Source organism: Hypanus sabinus, chromosome 5 (assembly GCF_030144855.1).
Source record: "Hypanus sabinus isolate sHypSab1 chromosome 5, sHypSab1.hap1, whole genome shotgun sequence".
Classification (NCBI taxonomy): domain Eukaryota; kingdom Metazoa; phylum Chordata; class Chondrichthyes; order Myliobatiformes; family Dasyatidae; genus Hypanus; species Hypanus sabinus.
The window spans coordinates 91,350,724-91,373,181 of NC_082710.1; the positions used below are offsets into that span (position 1 = coordinate 91,350,724).

The window sequence follows — 22,458 nt, forward strand, 5'->3', positions numbered from 1 at the left end:
CTCCTTTTTCATCAATGCAGAAAAAAGCCAATTTTATTTCCAAGCATTGCAGATGCCCCCTCAGTGCAAACAGAACCAATGACTTTGATATCTAAATCATGTTTGGCAAAGAAGTCTTTCACCAGCTGTATCACATCCTTTGCAGTTGTGTTTGTTTTCAGATCTTTACAAACCAGGAAAAATTCATTCACAGCACCATCATTGACATACCTCACTAATGTGGTGAGTTGACTACAACTGGAGACATCAGTTGACTCATCCAACTGAATAGAGATTTTAAGAGGAATAGCCCTGACATCTGAGATGACTTGGTCCAAAATATCTTCACTCAAATCACTGATTCGGTTGTGAATGACATTATTTGATAGGGGCACCTGTTCAAATATTTTTCTTGCTTCTTTGCCCTGGATAATTGTTGCCATTTCCAGTGCACACAGCTTAATGAGATCTTCCGCAATTGTTTGGGGCTTCTTGGATTTGGCCGCTTTATATGCCACTTGAAGCAAGAAGTAGTGGTTTTTCAACAGAAACAAAACCTAACTTTGGAAGAGTTCCTTGTGAATCAAAACTAGCTCTTTAAGCTTGGACGGCTTCAGATTTGAGTTGGAAAACACAACGCTACAAAGAATGAACTGGGGTTTTTGCAAGCCATCATTTCCTGTTGTGCAAGTGAAACCAAACGTTACATAGTCATCATTCCATTTCCTTCTTTTTGACATGATGGTTAATGAAGGGTTAAGGGTAAAGAGAAAAATATGAGCTAAAACGAGAAAAACTATCTGACTAAGTCAGGGATGACCGCTTTACTCAACCAGACACGCCTATACCAAAGTATCGCGAGAAATACGCTTTTGAATATTATATTACGATATTATCTGTGGTTATGCCAAGATAAATCGTCAGATGAAAATGCTAGGAGAACGTGACGCGACTTATTAGGCTCCTCTCTACTGAATTTACACATCTATTTTTGATGATTACTGGAGGTATGAACTATCATCACACAATTCAAAGTCCTCGCTGCTAACCATGATACCTCCTCAACTAACACAATTCAAAATTATCAACAATTCAAGAAAAAAACATTTTAAGAGAAAAAAAACCTTTGAAATTCAAAAACCTCTTTAATGCATTGAGCCAAATACGAATGAATCAGTTCAACTGCTTTTTATCAAAATGCGGCTTTTAAAAATTTTATAATTGAATAATTTACCTACTGTCTACAGGTTTGGTTTTAACACAATGTCGTTACTCAATGGTTGATTCAGGATGTATAAAGATTTTGGCATTATGAGATGATTTTTTACTCTGAGATGTAACCTTCTGGCTAACATTGATGAGACTCCTCAACTCTGAGATGTAACTTCCCAGGTAACACTGATGAGAATCCTCTACGCTGACTCAGGCAGCGGGAGACTGGAGTGTGCTTGGGACAAACGTTACCACCACTTCTCAAGGTACACTGGCAGCTGGCTGAGTGATGACTCGTGACTCGTCACTCAAGGACACAAGCCACTCTTTGTCTCACCCCCTGAAATTCCATCTCGCCCCCCAGGTTGGAAACCCGTTTTATACGTTGAACTCATGTGGGAGTGAAGCTATCACATCCACTCAAGATATTACATTTCTCTTTGTAGGAAATATTGGCCTGCAAACCAGAGCTGATGTGCATCCATCAGCCTCAATCCTCCAACCTCAATCGGAATTGTTTCTCACCCTTAAAATAGTCTTCTGTAGGTCATACGTGGCCACAGATCTAGCCCTCTGCAGAATACAAATCACCTGGTTCATCCATGGCTTTTGATTTGGGCATGACCAGTGTGTTCTCAAAGGCTCATACTTACCCACACAGGTCTTGAAGCCAGTGACAATTGTGGCGTATTCATTCAGACTCAAAAGATGAATCTCTGAATATTCTCCAGTCTGACTCAAAGCAGTCCTGAAAGCATTCTTCTGTTTCCCTTGGTCACACTTTCTTGATCCTTAACACTGGTGCTGTGATCTTTAGTTTCTGTGAGTTAAAGTACAGCAAGGTGATTGAACTTTTTGAAGTTGAATGTGGAATGGCACAATAAGCATTCTTAATGGTAAAGTCCTAATAACAGTGGCACCTCTGTTCCATAGGTATTTCTGTGGTTTAGAGAGGGACAAGGAAGGAGGTAAAAGAGCTGTTGGGGGAGGGGGGGGATAGTAAATGACAATGTTAATCAGGGTTAGTATCAGCAGCTGCAGAAAGGGGGGACTTTGTGGAGGGATTGTCCACTGAGTCACACTATGTCAGAAAAATGAAGGGAGCAATCATTCTTATTGGGAATATTCTATAGGCCTCCCAATAGCAACAAAGACATTGAAGAGTGGATATTTTGGAAAGGCACAAAAAGAACAGGGTCATTGTCATTCAGCTTCCCTAAGTGACTGGCATCTTCTTAGTGCAAAATGATGAGATGTTAGGTGTGTCCAGGGAGGATTCCTGATACAATATGTGCACAGGCCCACTACAGAAGCCCTACTGGATCTAATAACTAAGTAATTAACCTGGTTAGGTGCCAGATCTCAAAATGGGTGTACATTTCATCAGAGATGGTTACCACAGCTCTCTGGCCTTTAGCATAGCCATGGACAGAGATGGGTGCAGATGGTATCAATAAGTATGTAATTGTGGGATGGAGAGGTAATTACAATGGTTCTAGTCAAGGACGTGGGACCAGATGTTCTAAGAAAAATGCACAGCAGAAATGTAGAGGTTGTTCAAGGAGAGCATGGTAGAGTGATGGATATGGTGTACGAGTTTTGGTATTGTATGTGACAGGATTGGTTTCTTAAGGTTGCCATAGCCAGGGTGAGGGGGGAGGTGGTGGGACAGTTTCAGTTGACAGGAGCAAAGGCATCTTGAAACCAGTATCTTCAGGCAGATGGGGCTTGTCAGCCATGGTAGGCAGTCTTCTAGAAGGATCTCAAACCTCTGCTGACTTGTGGCTATATGGACTCTTAAGGCAGGCTTCGGGAGTAATCCCCAAAGAAAAATCAGAGCTGGGGTCCCCAAGGCAGTCCTATGTGGAGTTCAATGCTGGCAGGCAATTCTAGTGACAAATCTGGTGCCAAACTGTATTGGTCTCTGCCATTTCTTTGAGCTCATCAGCTACGTGGAAAGTCAAAGCCCACTGCATGGACAACACCTTGTGCTCCATATCATACTCCACTGGTTTGCATATCACCAACACCTAGGACACATTAACCATGGTCAACCCTGAACAACGGAGGAGGTCCTCAGTGGCAAGATTCCACATAGGCTGCTTACCCAGAAGTCATTAAGGCAAAGGATCCTGGAAAGCTCGCCAATGTGGGCTCAGAATTGGCTAGTCCACATAAGACGAGGGAGGAAGTTGATGCCAGGAGGTTGGTTCAACTACGCTTGGATTAGTGTTCAGTTCTGGTTGCCTCATTATAGGATGGATGTAGAAACTTTAGAGGTGGTGCAGAGGAGATTTACCAGGATGCTGCCTAGATTAGGGAACATGACTTATGAGGAATTATTGAGCGAGCTAGGGCTTAAATAACCCAAATACTCTTGCTACTTCATTTTTACCCATACAAGGTTATTAAAAGTTTTTAAAATCTTGATTGTTTTAATTAGCAAAATGACAAAGCAAACTGAGCAACTACAATTTTTTTTTATTTAAGCACTCAATTTCAACACAAGGGTTGCTTTCTGCAATATTTACAACTTCCAGAATTCCACAGCTAGCTCTGAATTAATATCATGGTCACTCCAAAATCTATCAAGAGAAAAGTACGTACAATTTCACCTTACTTTGGAATTAAAATACAACTCCTCTTAGTTACAGATACAGATTTTATTATCAATGCAAGCCATTCTACAAATTTATATAAACTATTTGCATAAATCAGCAAACATTCCACAATATTGTGAATACAAATGTTTTGCAGTTGGCTTTGAGCTTTTATTTTGAAGCTCACTGGTACGCTGTATTTTTAAAAAAAGCTCAAACATCTTAAAATGTAACAGGCACCATTTGTTTCAATTCTTGATTATACTGGAATGGAATTAACAGGTAAAAAAATGATTTGGAAAGGAGTATATTTAAAAAAAAATAAATTGGTTTTAGGACATTCTAGGTTGCTCCAATTTAACGCAAGGTACTTAATCTTCCAAAGTATAATTAGGATTAACCACAAGGTAGGGATCCTGTTCCAAGACTTCTTCACCTTCTCCTTTTCGACTTTTCAGACTAGTTTCTTTCAGTTCAATCAAGATATGATCCTTTAAAGAAATTCAAATACAAGGTTTATAAACACACTAGTTTTAGACTTAGATACTTCCTGTGTAATAGTAAAAAAAAGTCTAATGTTTAAATACAATATAGCCATAGAGTAAAACTGCCTCCAGTTAAATGCTTCTTCAAAAACAAATAATTTTTCTGCCATTACTTGTTAACTCTGGTCTTTTTTCCCCAAACCAGGAACAGAATTTTCAGCCATTGAGTATTTCTGCACATTCAATTCTAATTATGGAAGTGTAGGACACATGACTATATTTGTTTCTATTATATGTCTATACAAAGGGAAGTCCCTTAAGTGTTGATAAGCAGAGGGATCTTGGAGTCCAAGTTTACAGCTCCCCTGAAAGTGGCCTCATCAAGTTGGTATGCTTTCCTTTGTTTAAAAAAAAATATCAGAAAATTATATTGCATCTCTAGTTAGGACACACCTGCAGCACTGCATTCAGTTCTGGTTGCTCCATTATAGGGAGACATAGCTAAGAAGAGCCCTTGGAGAAGATGTATCAAAGGTTTACCAGGACACTGTTGAGGGCATGTACTGGAAGAATGGAAGATCTGATAGAAGCTTATAAGAATGAGAAGCACAGACAGAGTAGACAGCCAGTATCTGTTTTCCATGGTTGAAATGTCTCATACCAGAAGGCATGCAATTAACAAGGGATGAGATCAAAGGAAGTGTGCAGGCCATTTTTTTTTTAAATACAGAGTGGTGGATGCCTGGAATGTGCTGCCTGGGTGATAGTGTAGGTAAATGTGAGGGGTGTTCAAGAAGCTCTTGGGCATATGTGCAGGAATTGGAAGGATTACGGACACTGTGTAGGCATAAGTGATTAGTTGATTCATTTGATTAATAATTACATTAGTTTGGCACAATGTTGTGGAAGAAAGGGTCTGTTCCCATGGTGTACTGTCGACTGTAAGCCTTGTGTTGTGCTATGATTGTAGGTTTAATAACCAGCTCATTTCAATGGTGATTGCTGGGTGCAGATGGGATCTCAACCAGGATCCAGTAAAAGCAGATTCAACATTTAGAGGCTGAGAAGTGGTTCATTTTGGTAGGTCAAATATGATGGCAGAATATAGTATTAATGGTAAGACTCTTGGCAATGTGGAGGATCAGAGAGATCTTGGGGTCCGAGTCTGTAGGACACTCAAAGCAACTGCATAGGTTGACTCTGTGGTTAAGGTGTCTACGGTGTATTGGCCTTCGTTAATCATGGAATTGAGTTTAGGAGCAGAGAGGTAATGTTGCAGCTATATAGGACCCTGGTCAGACCCCACTTGGAGTACTGTGCTTAGTTCTGGTCGCCTCACTACAGGAAGGAATTGGAAGCCATAGAAATGGTACAGAGGAGATTTACGAGGATGTTGCCTGGATTGGGGAGCATACCTTATGAGAATAGGTTGAGTGGACTCTGCCTTTTCAGCTTGGAGCAACAGAGGATGAGAGGTGACCTGATAGAGGTGTACAAGATGATGAGAGGCATTGATCGTGTGGATAGTCAGAAGCTTTTTCCCCAGGGCTGAAATGGGTGCCACAAGAGGACACAGGTTTAAGGTGCTGGGGAGTAGGTACAGAGGAGATATCAAGAGTAAGTTTTTAAACTCAGAGTGGTGAGTGCGTGTAATGAGCTGCTGGCAATGGTGGTGGAGGTGGATACGATAGGGTCTTTTTAGAGACTTTCGGATAGGTACATAGAGCTTAGTAAAATAGAGGGCTATGGGTAAGCCTAGAAATTTCTAAGGTAGGGACATGTTCGGTACAGCTTTGTGGGCTGAAGGGCCTGTATTGTGCTGTATATTTTCTATGTTTCTATGAAACGCCAGTAACGGTATTTTCTAATGTTTCTCTGAAACCTACTCAACAAGACTTTACATACATAGATCTAGATACTAATGAGCTTATCATATATTAGCTCTGTTAGATTTACTACCTAAATCAGCTATTTAGGTTAAAGCCATACTCAAGTTATAAACACGAGATTCTGCAGATGCTGGAAATGAACAGTCGACACTTTGGGCTGAGACCCTTCTTCAGGATTGAAGAGGAAATGTGAAGATGCCACAATAAAAAGGTGGGGAGGGAGGTAAAGGAGGACTAGCTAGAGGACAATAGGTGAAGATGAAGGGAAGGAGGAAAGGCACCAGAGAGAGGGGAAAAAACTGGAATGAGAAAGATTCCAGACGGAATCCTGCCATCTGCAAGGGTTCATGCCACATGGTTGGAGGCTAACCAGGCAAAAGATGTCGCTTCTTCACCCCGAGAGCAGCCTCATTGTGGCAAAGGAGGAGAGGCCATGGACTGACTTGTCGGAACAGGAATGGAGATGGGAATTAAAATTAAAATGGTTGGCCACTAGGAAATTTCATTCTTGGCAGATGGAGTGGAGGGGCTCGATAAAGCGGCCCCTATTTTTATGTCTGGTTTCACCAATGTAGAGGAAGCCACTGGGAGAGCACTGGATACAATAGATGATCCCAACAGATTTGCAGGGGAAGTACTGGCTCACCTGGAAGGACTGTTTGGGACCCTGAATGGTGGAAAGGCAGGAGGTAAATGGGCAAGTGTAGTATTTCGGTCACTTTCAGGAGAATGTGGAAGGAGGAACAAATGGATAAGGGAATCAGAGAGGGAGCGATCTGTGTGGAAAGTGGAGAGTGACGGGGGGGGGGTGGGGGGTGGAAGACTACAGATGTGTTTGGTGGTAGGATCCTACTGAAGGTGGTGGAAAACGCAGGGAACAATGTGTTTAATGCTGAGGTTAGACGAGAACAAGAGGAACTCTATCCCTGTTAAGGTGGTGGAAAGATGAGGTAAGTTTGTGAAATGACCAACTCAAGAGTTAGATATTTTATGTAATATCCTGGTTAAGATTTCTACTACCATGCTGTGAGTAGTTTATAGTAGCAGCTTTCTGTAAAAGTAGTGTGCCATGTGTGTCTTAGCTCTAGCTAAAGATAAGGACACATATTGTACAACTTGGGAAAGTGAGTCAGCCAATCAGGTTTGTGGGATGTGAACGAAGGTCCTAGAGAGCTGTGGGGAAGGGTTTTCTGAAGGACAGTAGTCGGTTTCAGGCTTCTGGTGGGAGCTGCATGGAAGGGAAGATGCCGCAGAATGTCATTGGAAGGCAAATTCCCATTGCACGAAGTGCTTGTGCAGATGAATGGCTCCAAGGTGCAAGGGTTAGTATTCCCAAGAGAGTTTGTACAAGATAGATTTCAAGCAAAGTTCTGAATGTGGTGTGTGCTTTCATGCAGAGGGTGGGGCCAGTGTTTGAATAGAGGCAAAGCTCATCCTGGAGTTTTGTGCACATTGGACTGGTTTATCTGTAATGGGCCATTTTAGTTTATTTTTTATTTTCTCTTTCCTATTGACCGTTTGATAAAGCTGAAATTCGTAAATATACTTGCTTTACAATTTCATGCAGTGTACCATCTGTTATTTCTTGCTGACAATTGTGTATGAGCAGTATTTATGCAGCATTCGCTCAGATCAAGGTTTCTTTAATCGGAAAACTACGACATTCTCGTTTTGTTGAACCCATAAATCATAGTGACCCTACTGTTCGTGAAAGGTGACCTTCTCACTGCTGAGTCACACAGCTGTTAGCAGAGCTGGCTAACGAGCCGAGCACAAGCCGAGCACAAGCACAGTGCGAGGGTTACGTTTGATATATCAATATCTAAATGGAAGTGATTCCAAATCATGTCGTCCAGTGACTAACAAAAACCACTCTCATCTTAAACATCCTTTAATAAATCTTCACTGAAAAGTCAACCATTTGTCTCATTTCCATTAGCTGCATCATACCGTATATTGGAGTTCTATTATGACTTCTTCACTGCCTCAAATGTACTAAGTGCAAATTCTATCGGCAAAATGAAAATCAAACTGATCAGACTGAAATGGACAAGAAAATACTTTTTAAACTTACATAGTGAATAAGCCTGTAAATGACTTTCTCAATTAACTTCTTTTTGTTAATTAGTTCTTCTTCTGATTCAATTTCTGATTCAACTTCCTTTAGGTACCAGTTAACAAGTTCACTCTTCTTCGGGGAAGCATCTTCATCCTCTAAAAATTGAAATAGAAAGTTCAGCTATGTAGTGCAGGCTTAGGTGAAGTCAGTAGCATATACAACATCAAATGGATCATCATCTTCCTCACTACATTATCGTTGTCTTACTTTATTATTAATAAATCCTTTTTCTAATCGTTTTTGACTAAACGGTTTATAAAACCCATTCAAGAAAGCCGACCAGTGCTGGGAAGCTTAGAGATTGCCAGAGTACACAGACCACTCAGCTGAGAAAACAAGTGAAACTGCACTGTGTTTCCATCACGCCTTTTCTATTTTCACATGTAACTAGCGTGATGTTAATGAATTTGTTTGGTGTGAGCAGTGTATGAATTGGTGTGATTTGATTTCCTGGTTGCCTTTACCCAAATACAGTAGAGAACTGTGCAATCAGGCTTGAGTTTATGGTAAGGGAATTCTATGAAGTCATCATTCCTACTGAACTGATGTTTAGACTCCATATTTAGGGTTTTACCTACCTCAATCCTGCTCTGCCATAAACATCACGCTTGGATTCACTGACAGCATTATAACTGGTGCAATTATAAGAAGGCTGAAGGATGCTGAATGAGGGAATGTATTCACTGTGTGCTGGAATTAGGATAGGTTAAGTCCCTGGGTCGCATGGGAAGGCTGCGCCTTTGGGATCATCTTTGCATCCTCATGGGCCACAGCAATTAGACGGTGGCAAATGCTATTCCTTTTTCCAAGAGATAGTCTGGAAATTATAGACCAGCAAATCGTACTTCACGTGAGGGCAATTATCTGGAGAAGTGTAGTCTGATTAGAAATGGTCACAATTGGCTTATCCTAGAGGAGGAGGCAGGTGGTAGTTGTTGATGTAGTGTATTCTGCCTGGAGGTCACTGATGTTCCATGGGGATCTGTTCCGAGACTCCTGCTCTTTGTGATTTCTACAAGTGACCTAGATGAACAAGTGCAAGGGTGGGTTAGTAAGTACGTAGGTGACATGAAGTTTGGAGTTGTGGATAGTGTGGACGGTCGTCATGGGTGAGAAGGGGACACTGACAGGAATGCAAATCTGGTTAAGTAGCAGATGGTGTTCAACCTGGAAAAGCATGAAGACAGTTGAATTTGAAGGCAGAGCACAGGGTTAATGGAAGGATTCTGAGTGTGGAGGAACAGATGAATCCTGGGGACAATATGAATAGTTGCCAAGTTAACAACCCAGTCAACTTTGTGGCAAGAAGGGGCTTTATAAGAAGGACAGGCAAGCTTCAGTGATAGTGCAGAGGTTTGCCAGGAGGGTGCCTGTGTGTCTTAAAAGGATAGGGTGTGTGGCTTTTCTCTTTGGATCAGAGGATGAGAGTAGGGGGAATAATTTTGAGGAGGAAAGAATCAAGGCAAGTTTCTCCCCCTCCCTACAGAGCTTCTGTGGAACGCTTTGCCAAGGGTGGTGGTAGAGGTAGATGCATTAGGGGGCATTTAATGTCTGAAGACTAATGACAATACATGGATGACTGAAAATGGAGGGCTCCAAGTTAAAAAGGCCTGCACAACATTGTGGGCTAAAGGGTCTGTACTGTGCTGTATATAGACTTGAGTTCTGAATTGAGCCAAGGCAACTTTAAAACAGTATTAGACAGCTTTCAAAAGTTGATTGGTCTGGGTTGTTTGTGGGCAATAGGACCTCTGGGTAGTGGGATTTAAAAAAAATAAGATGGTAGGACTTCAAAAACTACATGTTCCTGTTCAAAAAGGCAAAGCTGCCATGGGTTGCAAACCCTGAATGTCAAATGATGTTGTAACTCTGACCAAGAAAGGCTGCCCGTGTCAGATACAAGGAGCTGGGATCAATTGAATCACTGAATTATATGTGATGATGTATTATAGACAGGTAAAAATCAGGAGGGCAAGGAGGAGGACAAGGTCGCATTGGCAGATAACATTAAGGAGATGCTAATTATTATTATTGTTATTATTTTTTTTAAAAGGATACAAGGGAAGAAGTGTGACCAGAGCAAAAACTAGAGCACAAAGACCAAGATGGAAATCTGTGGAACTGTTGGGTAGGATTCTCAATGATTTATTTCTCCTGTTTTTACTGAGGACAAAGATGCCAGGGCTTCAGAACCATGCAAAGTTAAAGGAGATGTTTTGGGACTTGTGCATATAACAATAGATCAGGTTTTGCATGATATAGCGTATGAAGGTAGACAAGTATTCAGGCCAGGCTGAGGCATTTCCAAGAATAACATGGAAAGCAAAAGAAATTGTGGAACTCCCACTGAGATATTTATAACATTGCTAACCTCTAGTGAGGTACCAGCAGACTGGAGGATAACAAATGTTGTGCCTTTAAAAAAAAGCCTGAAAGGAAAGACCCAGAGATATACAAAATCATGACGGGCCTAGATAGGGCAAGTGGTCTTTTTTTTCCTAGAGTTGGCGAAATGAAACTAGAGGTAATTATTTTAAAGGTTAGAGGTAAAGGGTTTAATACAGTCCCATAAAAAAGTACCCACACCCCACAACTACTTCCACATTTTACAGTCTCATTTTCTAAATTTATAATATACTGGAGTAGGATCCGGTCTAAAAAAATTACTATGCATCATGTCAAAAGAAAAATTACAAAACCTGTCAACTTACTAAAAATTAACAACCAACCATGGTGAGGCTGAAGTATTCATCCCTTTTGTAGTTGTTACACTAACTTTCCTCAAGTGCAATATTATATATTACCTTACCAATTAACCCAATTTGATGATGTAGAGAAATTGGAGGATCACCTGTTGTCAATGAATTCATAAGAATACCCCCTTTTCTGTAAGCTTCAACAGTCATGCAGATTTTCAACAGACCAAACCAAAGTGAAGACAGAAGAGCATTCGAGGCAAATCAGGGAAATGATAATAGAAAAGCACAATTCTGGGGAAGGGTACAAGACCCTTTGTTCAAAGGCACTAAACAAACTCTGGAGCTCGGTGTGGTCCATTGTGAAACAGTGGGAAAAAAAATGAAACTAGTCACACTGCCTAGGTCAACACACCACCACCAAACTTAGACACCAGAGAAAACTGGCACTTGTAAGAAAGTCTACTGAGACATCAAGTCACTCTGAGGGAGCTGCAGTAGTCAGTGGCTACAACTGGAGATGAAGTTCATGGCTCCACAATCTTAAGGATTTGCACAAAAAGGGTACTTATGGAAGAGTGGCAAGGAAGAAGCTCTGGGAAAATAAAAATTAACAAAGCGCCATGTAGAATATAAAGATGTGGAAGATGGTCTTGTGATTGGATGAGACTGGAGGACCTCATCAAGCTCAACAGTAAGCAGTATGCGTGGCTTAAATCTAATACTGTGCATCAGCCAACACCATTGCAACTGTAAAGTATGGTAGAGGTAGCATCATGCTATGGAGATGCTTTTCAGCTGCAAGGACTAGAAAACCAGTCAGAATTGATGGGAAGGTGAATGCTGCTAAATACAGACGTGTCCTGGATAATAACTTGCTAGCCTCTGCTAGAAAGTTTAAACTAGGAAGGAAGTTTATCTTTCAGTACAACAATGACACAAAGCACACTGCCAAAGGCTTCAAATGTAGAAAACTGATGTCCTTGAGTGGCCCAGTCAGATTTCTGAACTTTACCTGATCGAACATCTCTGGCAAGATTGCAAGACTATTGCCTACTGCCACACCCCAACTAACCCTTTGACCTTGGCCAAGTGTCAGTGGTCATTGACCTACTGCGGAATGAAGTTGGCAATAACTGAAACGCCTCCCTGATATGGATGAGAATATGTTTGTACTTCTCAGCATTGAGGTTTCCATTAATTCTGACCAGAGCCAGTTCCATTTTCAGAAATGCAGACTCAAACCAACAGTGAACGTCCACAGTCCTTCACTGTTGACTGCAGACACTCATCCATGTAGAGCTCTTCTACAGGCAAGCTGACTCCTGCTCGAGCCAAATTTTCAAATTTTGATTTGTCAGTCCAGAGCACTTGCTGCCATCAATCAGCACCCAGTTCTTACTTAAGAGCATAGGACAGCTCTTGGCATTGTTTCCACTTCAGAAGGAGGGTCTTTTCATCAGCAACTCTTCCATAAAGACCACTTCTAACAAGACTTTACCAGACTGTACAGGGGAGTATTCAGGTTCCAGTGGTTTTTGTGAGTAGAGCTGATAACAGTGTTGGACTTCTTCCAATTTAGAAGGGACATCAGTTTGACGTACATCTTGTCTGCTGCACTTCCTGTGGCCAGCCACTGCATTTCTAGTCCTTAACCTTGCCCATTTCTTTGTGCTTCTTCAGAAGATATTAGCCAGCTCATCTTGAAACTCTTGTCTGCTGTAAAATTTCTGCTTGGAGACACATTGCTGATGCATAATGACAACCTTGTGTCTTGTTGCTATGCTCACTCTTTGCCATGCTGTAAGAATTGATGATTTAAAGGCTAAACTGTCCCATCTGCTACACCCTCACCTTCTAACTTGGAAGTCCTTCCAGTCTGATTCCTTCTACATGTTTCAATTAATCAATTTAGTTCATTCAACTTATTTTGTCATTGATCATTAGCATCTGGGCTATATTAAGTTTATAAAGTAATTAAGTTTTTAATATAAACAGTCTAACTTAATGTGTTACTTCCATTAAAGAAACAAACAATATTACTGCAACATTTGTTTTTGGAAAACAAATGTTTGGAAATCTAAAATTTGCTCTTTTCTACTGACACTAATACTGAAGATAAAAACTAAACAAAAATGTATATAAAATATTAGTGTCCATGGCTTTTGCACTGTACTGTAAGTACACTTTGCAATTTAGTAATGACAAGTATCCATTACTACTAATCTTATGTGAAACATAAGATGGCTTCAACCTCTCTGAGATACTGTCACCTTGTTGTGGTGGAGGCTTGTGATTCTGAGAACCTGAGACCTCACATTAAACATAACATGATTGTCAAGCTATGATTTTAAGTATCAAATGCTGCTATTCACCTTATAATTTCAGATTAAATGGGTCTTGCTGAAAAGACATTTGACTGGGTAAAATGGGACTTTTTCTATACTCTCCAAAAATATGATTTTGGTTCTACATTCAACTCATGGATTGAAGTACTTTACTCGTCCCCACCGGTAGCAGTGTGTACTAATAACTGTATATCCTCCTTTTTTGAACTGCAAAGTGGCACAAGACAGGGATGCCCTTTATCTCCACTCCCTTTGGCTGTGGCAATTGAACTACTCACCATAGCCCTGAGAACATCACTTAGTATCAAAGGCATCCAGAGGGGAGCTTTGGAATTGCTATTGTATATCCCAGATACAACTCAAAGTCTCCCAAATCTATCAATATTGCTCACTAAATTTGGTCAACTTTCTGCTTATAAAGTTAACTTTCAAAAGAGTGAACTAATGCCAATTGGGACCACATGTTTGGATATCTCTTTTTCTGTGACCCCCCTTTAGAATCCGCTATTGGAAATTTAAATACTTGGGGGTTTGGATAACATATAATTACAAGGACCTTTATTAAGCCAACTATCAACATCTCCTTTCCAATCTTAAACAGGAATTTGAACATCGGAATTCTTTATCTCTTTCCCTTAGCGGGAGGATTAATACAACTAAAATGACTGTCCTGCCCAAATTTTTATACATGTTCTGAAGCCTCTCAATCTTTCTAACAAAGACATTCTTCAATAACCTAAATAGTCAGATTTCAAGTTTTATTTGGAATAAAAAAAACAGCCCAGCATAAAGGAAAAAATACTAACTGAGGCCTCATAAGATGGTGGGTTTGGCACCTCCAAATTTTCTATATTACTACTGGTCAGCTAATATAAGAGCAATTTTTTTATTGGACAAGAGATGATATTGCTGCTCCTAGCTGGGTGATTATGGAGAAGTCATCCTCACAATTTACCCCTTCGTTGGTAACATATGCTCAAAACTACCACTGTCACAACCTGCATCTAGTTTCACACTGAATCCAGTTGCGCTGTACAGGTAATCCCCGAGTTATGAATGTCCGATTTACGGACAACTCGTACTTACGAACCGAGGGAGGAGAACGCCGTCTGCCATTTTAAGTCATTGTCATTGACACTGTATTGAGTGTTTAACTTTGTATTTGGCTTAAATTTTTCTTAGTAAGATTCACCCTGACCCTGTCCCCTGTTCCGGTCAGTTGGTAGCACAGTGAGATCAGCGCCGGGCTGGAGAATGGAGGTTTCCGAGTTCAATTTAGTGACAGACCACTCCCGTGCTGGGTTGATGTTGAGCTCGCAACTCGACCTCGTTAAAAAAAAACACACTGCCACCTCCAGTTTAAATTCCCACACAGAATGTTGTGGATGATCAAATACCCAAACCCAGCACAGCCCCCACTTGTCCCATTTAGCCTGTTTCAGTGCAGTGGTCCTTAGGAGTCAGCGGAGATCGGGACCCACCGCCCACAGTGCTTCTGTTCCATTGACAGGAAGCGATCACGATTGAAAATAAAATGGAAATAATAAAGCGTTTGGAAAGAGGTGAAACACCATTGGTCATTAGAAAAGCATTGGGCTATGGTTGGTCAACGATCGGAACAATTTTAAAGGATAATGGATAAAGTGAGAATAATGGAGCATGTGAAAAGCCCTGCCCCGATGAAAGCTACAATTATTACTAAGCAACGCAGTGGTTTAATTATTGGAATACACATGTTTCTTAAGTGTTTTAAATGCATAGAAAGATAAAATATATACTATATACTGACAAACGTTTAACTGACGCTAAATAATACCGGATGTACTTGTTCTGACTTACGTACAAATCCGACTTAAAGACGGACTCAGGAATGGAACTTGTACATAACCTAGGGACGGCCTGTACTCCATTAAAATTTGGTTCCAATTTAGACGTCATTTTACACTCTCTTTCACTGCACCAGTACAAAAAAATTACATGTTCACCCCACCAAAAATGGATGCAGCGTTTGATATTTGGTCTAAACATGGTATCACTTCAGTGTATGATCATTACATTGACAGCAATTTTGCCTCTTTTGAACAGCTAGTTAAGAAATTTGATATACCAGGACACACTTCTATAGATATTTAGAACTCAGAAACTTTATGGCCTCTCATTTCCCTGCTGCCCCCTTCATCCTTCTTAGATTCAATCCTTAAATGCAAAATTGATGTGAAACAATCTATAAGCAAAATCTGAACTACTTAATGTAGTTAATCCTGAGAATTTGGATTTATTAAAACATAAATGGGAAGAGGATATTGAGGAACAAATTCCAGATGACATATGGCAAAAAAAACTATTCATCAAATTTATTCATCCTGAGTCTCAGACATGTTGTTCAGTTTAAAATTGTGCACTGTTGTCATTGGTCTAAAGTTAGATTGGCTAAGGTTAATAAAGATCTTGACCCAATGTGTGACAGATGTAAACAATCCCGGCTGCACTACATATGTTTTGGTCATGTCCAAAATTAGTACATTTCTGAGGTTTGATTTTTGAAACTTTTTCAAAAACTTTTGGACAATTAATTACACCACCTTGGGCAATAGCACTATTTGGAGTGCCTTCTCAGTATGTTAACCTCAGCAAATTCCAAACCGATCTCATCACTTTTTGTTCACTTCTTGCCAGAAAGCTCATCTTGTGCAAATGGAAAGACTCTCCCCCTCCAAAATATGGACATTGGATCAAAGATATCATGTACTTTATTAAAAATTTGAGGAGATCTGCTATTCAGCCAGGGGGCAGTCTGCAAGATTTAACACCACTTGGCAATCTTTTTTAAAGTTTTGTCAAAAACATGGATGCAGAAAAAATTATTTGAATGTGTAAGGTGCTCTATCTTTAATGAATACTAGGCCTTTATCCATTTTTGATTGATCTGGCTGGCTCTATTTGTTCTTGTTTATTGAGGGGTGGGGGGGGGTTCTTTTTGCAACAGGTATAAAATGGTTGGTTGTATTATAACGTAAGTTCTGCTATTTTTCTTTGTTAATAAATATTTCAATAAAAAATGGGTCTTAAGCTTTCTTTAAGTGATTTGTTCTAAAAAAAAAGGTATATTCAAGAAGAAAATGACAGATCGTTCGTATTTAATGAATAGCAATTTTAAGTTTGACATGGAGTTGATGCTCCTTGTTGGTATCAAAGCAAGTTCCTGTGATCTGAATTCAAGACGGTGATCAAATGACTCTTCTGAAGCAATGTTTTAGCTACATGATGCAATGCATGTCAGAATTATCTACATTCTTACCTTCTTCTAATTTGCGGAGATGAATGACCAGAAGATTTGAGATCTTGCGATACTCTACAAAAGACAGTCTCATTGTGGATTTTGGCATGTCCTCCTTGGTACTGTCTTCAGAATGGCCATCAATACCATTTATCCCATTTGGAATACTGGCATGTCCTGTCAAAATCATTTATTAGAATGGTTTTATGCCAACTTCAACCACACAATGGCAAAATAAAGTTAATGTTTGCTAGAATACCACTGCCATATCGAATTACTGAAGTCTGAGCAACATTTTCAGGTTGCAAGGAAAATACTTAAACATCTCATCTCCATGAGAGAACCCAGAGAAAACAGGCGGTGCTAGAAGTGAGATGAGCTGTTCTTTGGCGTTAACGTGTAAATGCACAATTACAAAGTATAAATACCAACTGTGTTGGCTAAATCATATGTACCTCCTGCTGGTAATCAGCAAAATTACAGTACCGGGAAAGCAAGTAACTGGCCACATTTCAATTAACCAAACTCATTGAGAAATCAACTGAACATAACCAACACTATATCAGAATGTTCTCAGAACATTTATCAGAGGATTATTTATCAGAAGACAGTATCTTCAAAGCAGATGATATCTGAAGTTTTGGAGGATGCCAGTTTTATAGGAATCATAGTTCTGAGACTGTCTGGACTAGTGGGATAAATGTTTTATCTCTCCATACCTCAAATCAGTGGTTCCCAACGTGAGGCGTACGCCCCACAGGGGGGGGTAATTTGATTTTTAAGGGGGGCAATTCGAGAATGAGTTATTAACAGTGAATTTTTTCTAGTAAATCTGTGTGAGTATGAGTGTGTGTGCGAGTTAATACATGTGTATATACAGTATGCATACATAAAAATACTTGTATGTACATGTGTAATTGCATATGTACTGTATATATAGTGTATCACCATTACAACCATCAAATGGCTTTCATAATTAAATTAATGAATTGACTGATGTAGGAAGGAACGAATGAACAACGTGTAAGAACGTTTAAGAAACTCGTACAAGGTCGCACCAATGCTGCTTTTTGCAGTAGCTTTCGGTTCTTGGTGGTGTGAAGGTGTGTACATTGCGTCATCTCTTTTAAATGGTGTATCTGTCTTTGTATGCTGTAGAAACGAATCGGCATTGTTTTATTTATTTATTATTATTATTCTAATATCACTTAATGTTCTTTTTTCACAATTTCTTAGTAAATTCTTCCTCAGAACTTTAACAGTCCTTTGGTTCTTTTATTTTTCTCTTTCATGAATGCCATGTTCTTTGGAAGCTTGTTTAAACCAAGTTAATGGTCTTTTAGGCTTCCTCCAGGTGAATAGGAGTTCACTTTTTGATAATAAGAATTATGTATCACTACAGGGGGCATCAGGATTTTAGAGGTGATTAGGTGGGGCATGGCCAAAAAAAGGTTGGGAACCACTGCCTCAAAACCACAGGAATAGGCACCAGGTCTCTCAAGCTGCCCACACCGAACAAGATCATTGCCGGCTTCAACTCTCTGTGCCAGTTCTTTTTTTAAAAAAAGTCCTCTAACCTCTTGATTTTTCAAATATCTAACTCCATGTCAAATATTTCCAATCATGCCCCAACCAACCTCTGGAGTGGAAAACTCCAACGGGTTACTACTATCACTGAAGATTTCCATACAATAACTGATTTGTTTGGCAGCTAGAAAACACTAATCCCAGGAGTTAACCCGGCAAATCTAGTTTGGACTGTCTTCAACGCTACTACTTATTTTTAAAGTTGAGGTCACCAGACTGTTCAAACTATTTCAGGAGTGGCCTTGCCAAAATCCTCCTGTTTTAAACTACTTGCAAACTCCAAATACTTCAAAATAAAAGGTTAAATTATAGTTTGCCTTAATTATGTGTTGGACCGGCTGGCTATTTTTTTTGCAATTTATGCAACAGCTAGATCCCTATCATTCACTCAATTGCCTTCTCTCTCCATTTAGATCATCTGCCTTTTTTATTCTACTCGATAACCCACAATTTTGAGGGTTTTTTTGAACAAACTATTTACATGCACATATTTAAGAACCAATCACTGTATAAATATGATCAGTAGATGTGCCAACATTTAAAGGCTTTTAATACAAATGAAAGCAGAGATTAAAAAGAAAATGTTGGCCTTCTGCATAATGTTGCACAGATTGAAAGAAAAAAACTTGAATGGATAAAAACATTAAATCTATTGTATTCATCAGTTACTGAAGGAGACTGATATAGAGCCTTTTAAAATGTAAAACTGCAAAAAAAACTCACATTCATTTAGATCTACATCAAGTTTCAGTCCTACTACAATTAAAATAGCATACCATTAATTCCTTCCTGGTTTTCCTGTTCCATCTCTTCCACTCCCTCATCATCATGGTCAAAATTTACATCTGGAGTTTCCACTCTAATAATTGATTTGTTTAGTAACCGGAAAGCTTCTTTGACATGCTTGGGTTGAACCTATAAAGCCACAAGTAAAAATATACACAAAAGAATCTAGTTGAAACTGATTGATTGTTCTGTCACATGGGCATCAAAACATAGTGAAATGTGTCTTTCTGCATCAGATCAAATTTGCAAAGCTTGTGCTGGGCAGCCCCACAAGTGCTGCCACACTTCTGGTCCTAACATAACATGCTTTCAACTAACCCTAACTGTACGTCTTTGGTATCTGTAGAGGGTGGAGGCAGAGAACCGGATCCCCCATAGGAAAACCTTGAGAACACACAAATAACTTATGGATAGCGGACAGAATTGAACCCCAAAAAGGTGATCGCTGGCATTGTAAGCACTACGCTATACTACCTTGCTATCTAACAATTTACTGTTGGTGAATATGCAATCTAGGGATTTCTCTGCAAATGTATTATTTAGATGCACATAGAATTACTGTCTGTACAAATATTGTGATTTATTTCCAGACCACTTGTGGCAAGTGGCTCCTTGCTATGCCCTCGGCTTAGAGAGCCTCCTTTACTTACATAACTGCACCTTGTCATTTTTAAATCAGTCACTGCCTCTAAATTTCAATAGAACAAGCTTTGAATATTGAATGGTGCATGAACAAATGCTTTAGGAGTTACTTTTTTTTAATGCCATGGGCCACTATCACTAACCGAGGAGGGTCTGTGGATGCCAGGTTGGAAACCCTTTTAGCAAATGTCTACAACAATCACGATGCCAAACCAATGAAATCCTTTTGCAAATGTTCTATATTCCCCTACTCCCTGCCTGTCTTTGCAATCAGGATCTATTTTCCAGTGCCATGTCAAATGGGCTGTACATGATAACAACACACACAAAATGCTGGTGGAACGCAGCATTTATGGGAATAAGCACAGTTGACATTTCGAGTCGAGACCCTTCGTTAGGACTAACGGGAAAAAAGAGATAGTATGAGATTTGAAAGTGGGAGGGGGAGTGGGAGACCTGAAATGATAGGAGAAGACAGGAGGGGAGGGATTGATTGGCATAAGGGATACAAGGCTAGAGAAGCCACACTGAGATTGGAGGAACACCACCTTATATTCTGTCTGGGTAGCCTCTAACCTGATGGCATGAACATTGATTTCTCCAACTTTCATTAATGCCCCTCCTCCCCCTTTCTTTCTTCCAAGGCCTATGATACTCCCACTTCTCTAGCCTTGTATCCCTTTTGCCTAATCAACTTCCCAGCTCTTAGCTTCATACCTCCCCCTCCTGTCTTCTATCATTTCAGGTCTCCCCCTCCCACTTTCAAATCTCTATCTCTTCTTTCAGTTAGTCCTGATGAAGGGTCTGAACCCCAAATGTCGACACTGCTTCTCCCTATTGCAGTGCTTCTCCTATTGCAGTACTGCCTGGCCTGCTGCATTCCACCAGCATTTTGTGTGTATTGTTTGAATTTCCAGCATCTGCAGATTTCCTCGTGTGTACATGATAACAGATAGATTATTAATCTTGCTCTGACAGCAGAATGATTGGACAATAGTAACCAAAATGATAAGACATGCTTTTCCGGCCTGACGCAAGAGCAGGCTTGGGAATTAGTGTGGCTAATGGGTCCTCTCAGACAATAACTCGTTATATGAAAATCAGTATTACCTCATCACAGCAATGCATTCTAGCCATGGATTCAGAAAGTCGAATCATGCTCTCCAGCTGACGTACTGTGATTCTCCATGCTGATTTAGTTATTCCAGATCCATCCCTTTGACGGAGTCGTCGGTACTGTTCCACTATGAAGTCTTCTGATTCCTTTGAGATCTACAGTTATACAGGGCTTGATGAGACACACCTTGAGCTAGATACATTTGATCTCCTTACCCAAGTGTATACTTATGTAGAGGGAACACAACAAAGGCTCACTAGGATGGTTCCCAGCATGGCAGGATTGTCTTAAGAGGAAATCAGGCCCATATTCATTCATGTTTAGAAACAACAGAAGACACCCAAATTAGTAAAATTTCCAACAGGGTGCATGGCACGAGACCCAAATGTCACACTTTCACGTTGCAGATAAATTTCATCTCAGGATGAGGAAATCCTGTTTTCTTCAGATCCTGGATCACCTATAGAATTTTCTACCACCAATAACTGGAGGCCAAGTCACTAAACATATTTATGGACAGTTTTGGGGAGATAATGGAAACATGATATTGAGACAGATGATCAATCACATCACATTGATGCAGAACAGATTCAAAGGATTGACTAGACTACTGTTTTTTTGTGTACAAAGTAATACTGTCCTCATTAAATAACTAACCTTAGGCTTGAACTGTCTCGCAAAAAGCAGGTATCTCCTGATATCATCCAAAGAGTAGATTCGATCAATAGATTCTTGTATTCGAGAATGAAGGTCCACTATGCGCCTGGCAATTGCGTAATCTGTTACCTAGTTAGCAAATTATTCATTAGGTAAATTTCTTCATTTGCAATGTTTTTAAGAAAAATTAGCATAAAACCAGTCAATATTTATTCCCACCTCATTACACTCATCAACTAGAATGAAGAACAAATCAAATCGAGACATGATTGGAGCTGTGAGGTTTACATTTTGTTTGAGAGATTTTGAACGATCGTATCGTCCACCAACTGGGTTTGCAGCAGCCAAAATAGACGTTCGGGCATTCAAGGTTGCCTACATCAAGAGAATTTTAAAAAAACAATTAAAAAACCTTCCTTATAAAAACACTGTTTTTGGCTAAAGCTGTGTACTCATAAATTTTACCATTTCCATATTTAAAATGCAAGCACAGAATACCTTTCAGCAAAGAGTGACTGAGGATATTCTGCACTGAAATTTTAATATATTTTTTTTAAAAACAATGACGTTTTGAAATCTTGAATTGTCAAACCATCAAGTTTACTTTCCCCAGAAAATCCAGTATCACACCAGTAGTTTTCCCTGCGCTCAGTGTGGAGACAATAATTTCAAATATTGTTTTCAGAAAATTTAAATGCTAGATCCTTTATAGAAACATAGAAAATATACAGCACAATACAGGCCCTTCGGCCCACAAAGCTGTGCCAAACATATCCCTAACTTAGAACCACCAAGGATTTACCCATAGCCCTCTGTTCTTCTAAGCCCCACGTAGCCATCCAGGAGTCTCTTAAAAGACCCTATCCGTTTCTACCTCCATCACCGCTGCCAGCAGCCCATTCCACGCACTCACCACTTCGCATAAAAAACTTACTCCTGACATCTCCTCTGTACCTACTTCTAAGCACCTTAAAACTACGCCCTCTCATGCTAGCCATTTCAGCCCTGGGGAAAAGCCTCTGACTATCCACACAATCAATGCCTCTCATTATCTTGTACACCCC

General features: G+C 39.9%; 1 protein-coding gene across 1 annotated transcript in view; it reads right to left on the minus strand.

Annotated features, from left to right (window-relative positions):
- Nucleotides 1-3,660: 3,660 nt before the first annotated feature.
- Nucleotides 3,661-22,458, minus strand: part of LOC132394283 (DNA replication licensing factor MCM6-like) — a 28,340-nt gene continuing 9,542 nt past the window's right edge. Inside the window, exons 11-17 of the mRNA XM_059970232.1 lie at nt 21,614-21,769; nt 21,395-21,523; nt 20,731-20,892; nt 18,969-19,107; nt 16,627-16,782; nt 8,240-8,379; nt 3,661-4,282 (exon numbers count right to left, since the gene is read on the minus strand). Coding sequence (XP_059826215.1) covers nt 4,163-4,282; nt 8,240-8,379; nt 16,627-16,782; nt 18,969-19,107; nt 20,731-20,892; nt 21,395-21,523; nt 21,614-21,769 — 1,002 coding nt within the window. The 3' untranslated portion in view covers nt 3,661-4,162. The remainder of the gene's footprint in view (nt 4,283-8,239; nt 8,380-16,626; nt 16,783-18,968; nt 19,108-20,730; nt 20,893-21,394; nt 21,524-21,613; nt 21,770-22,458) is intronic.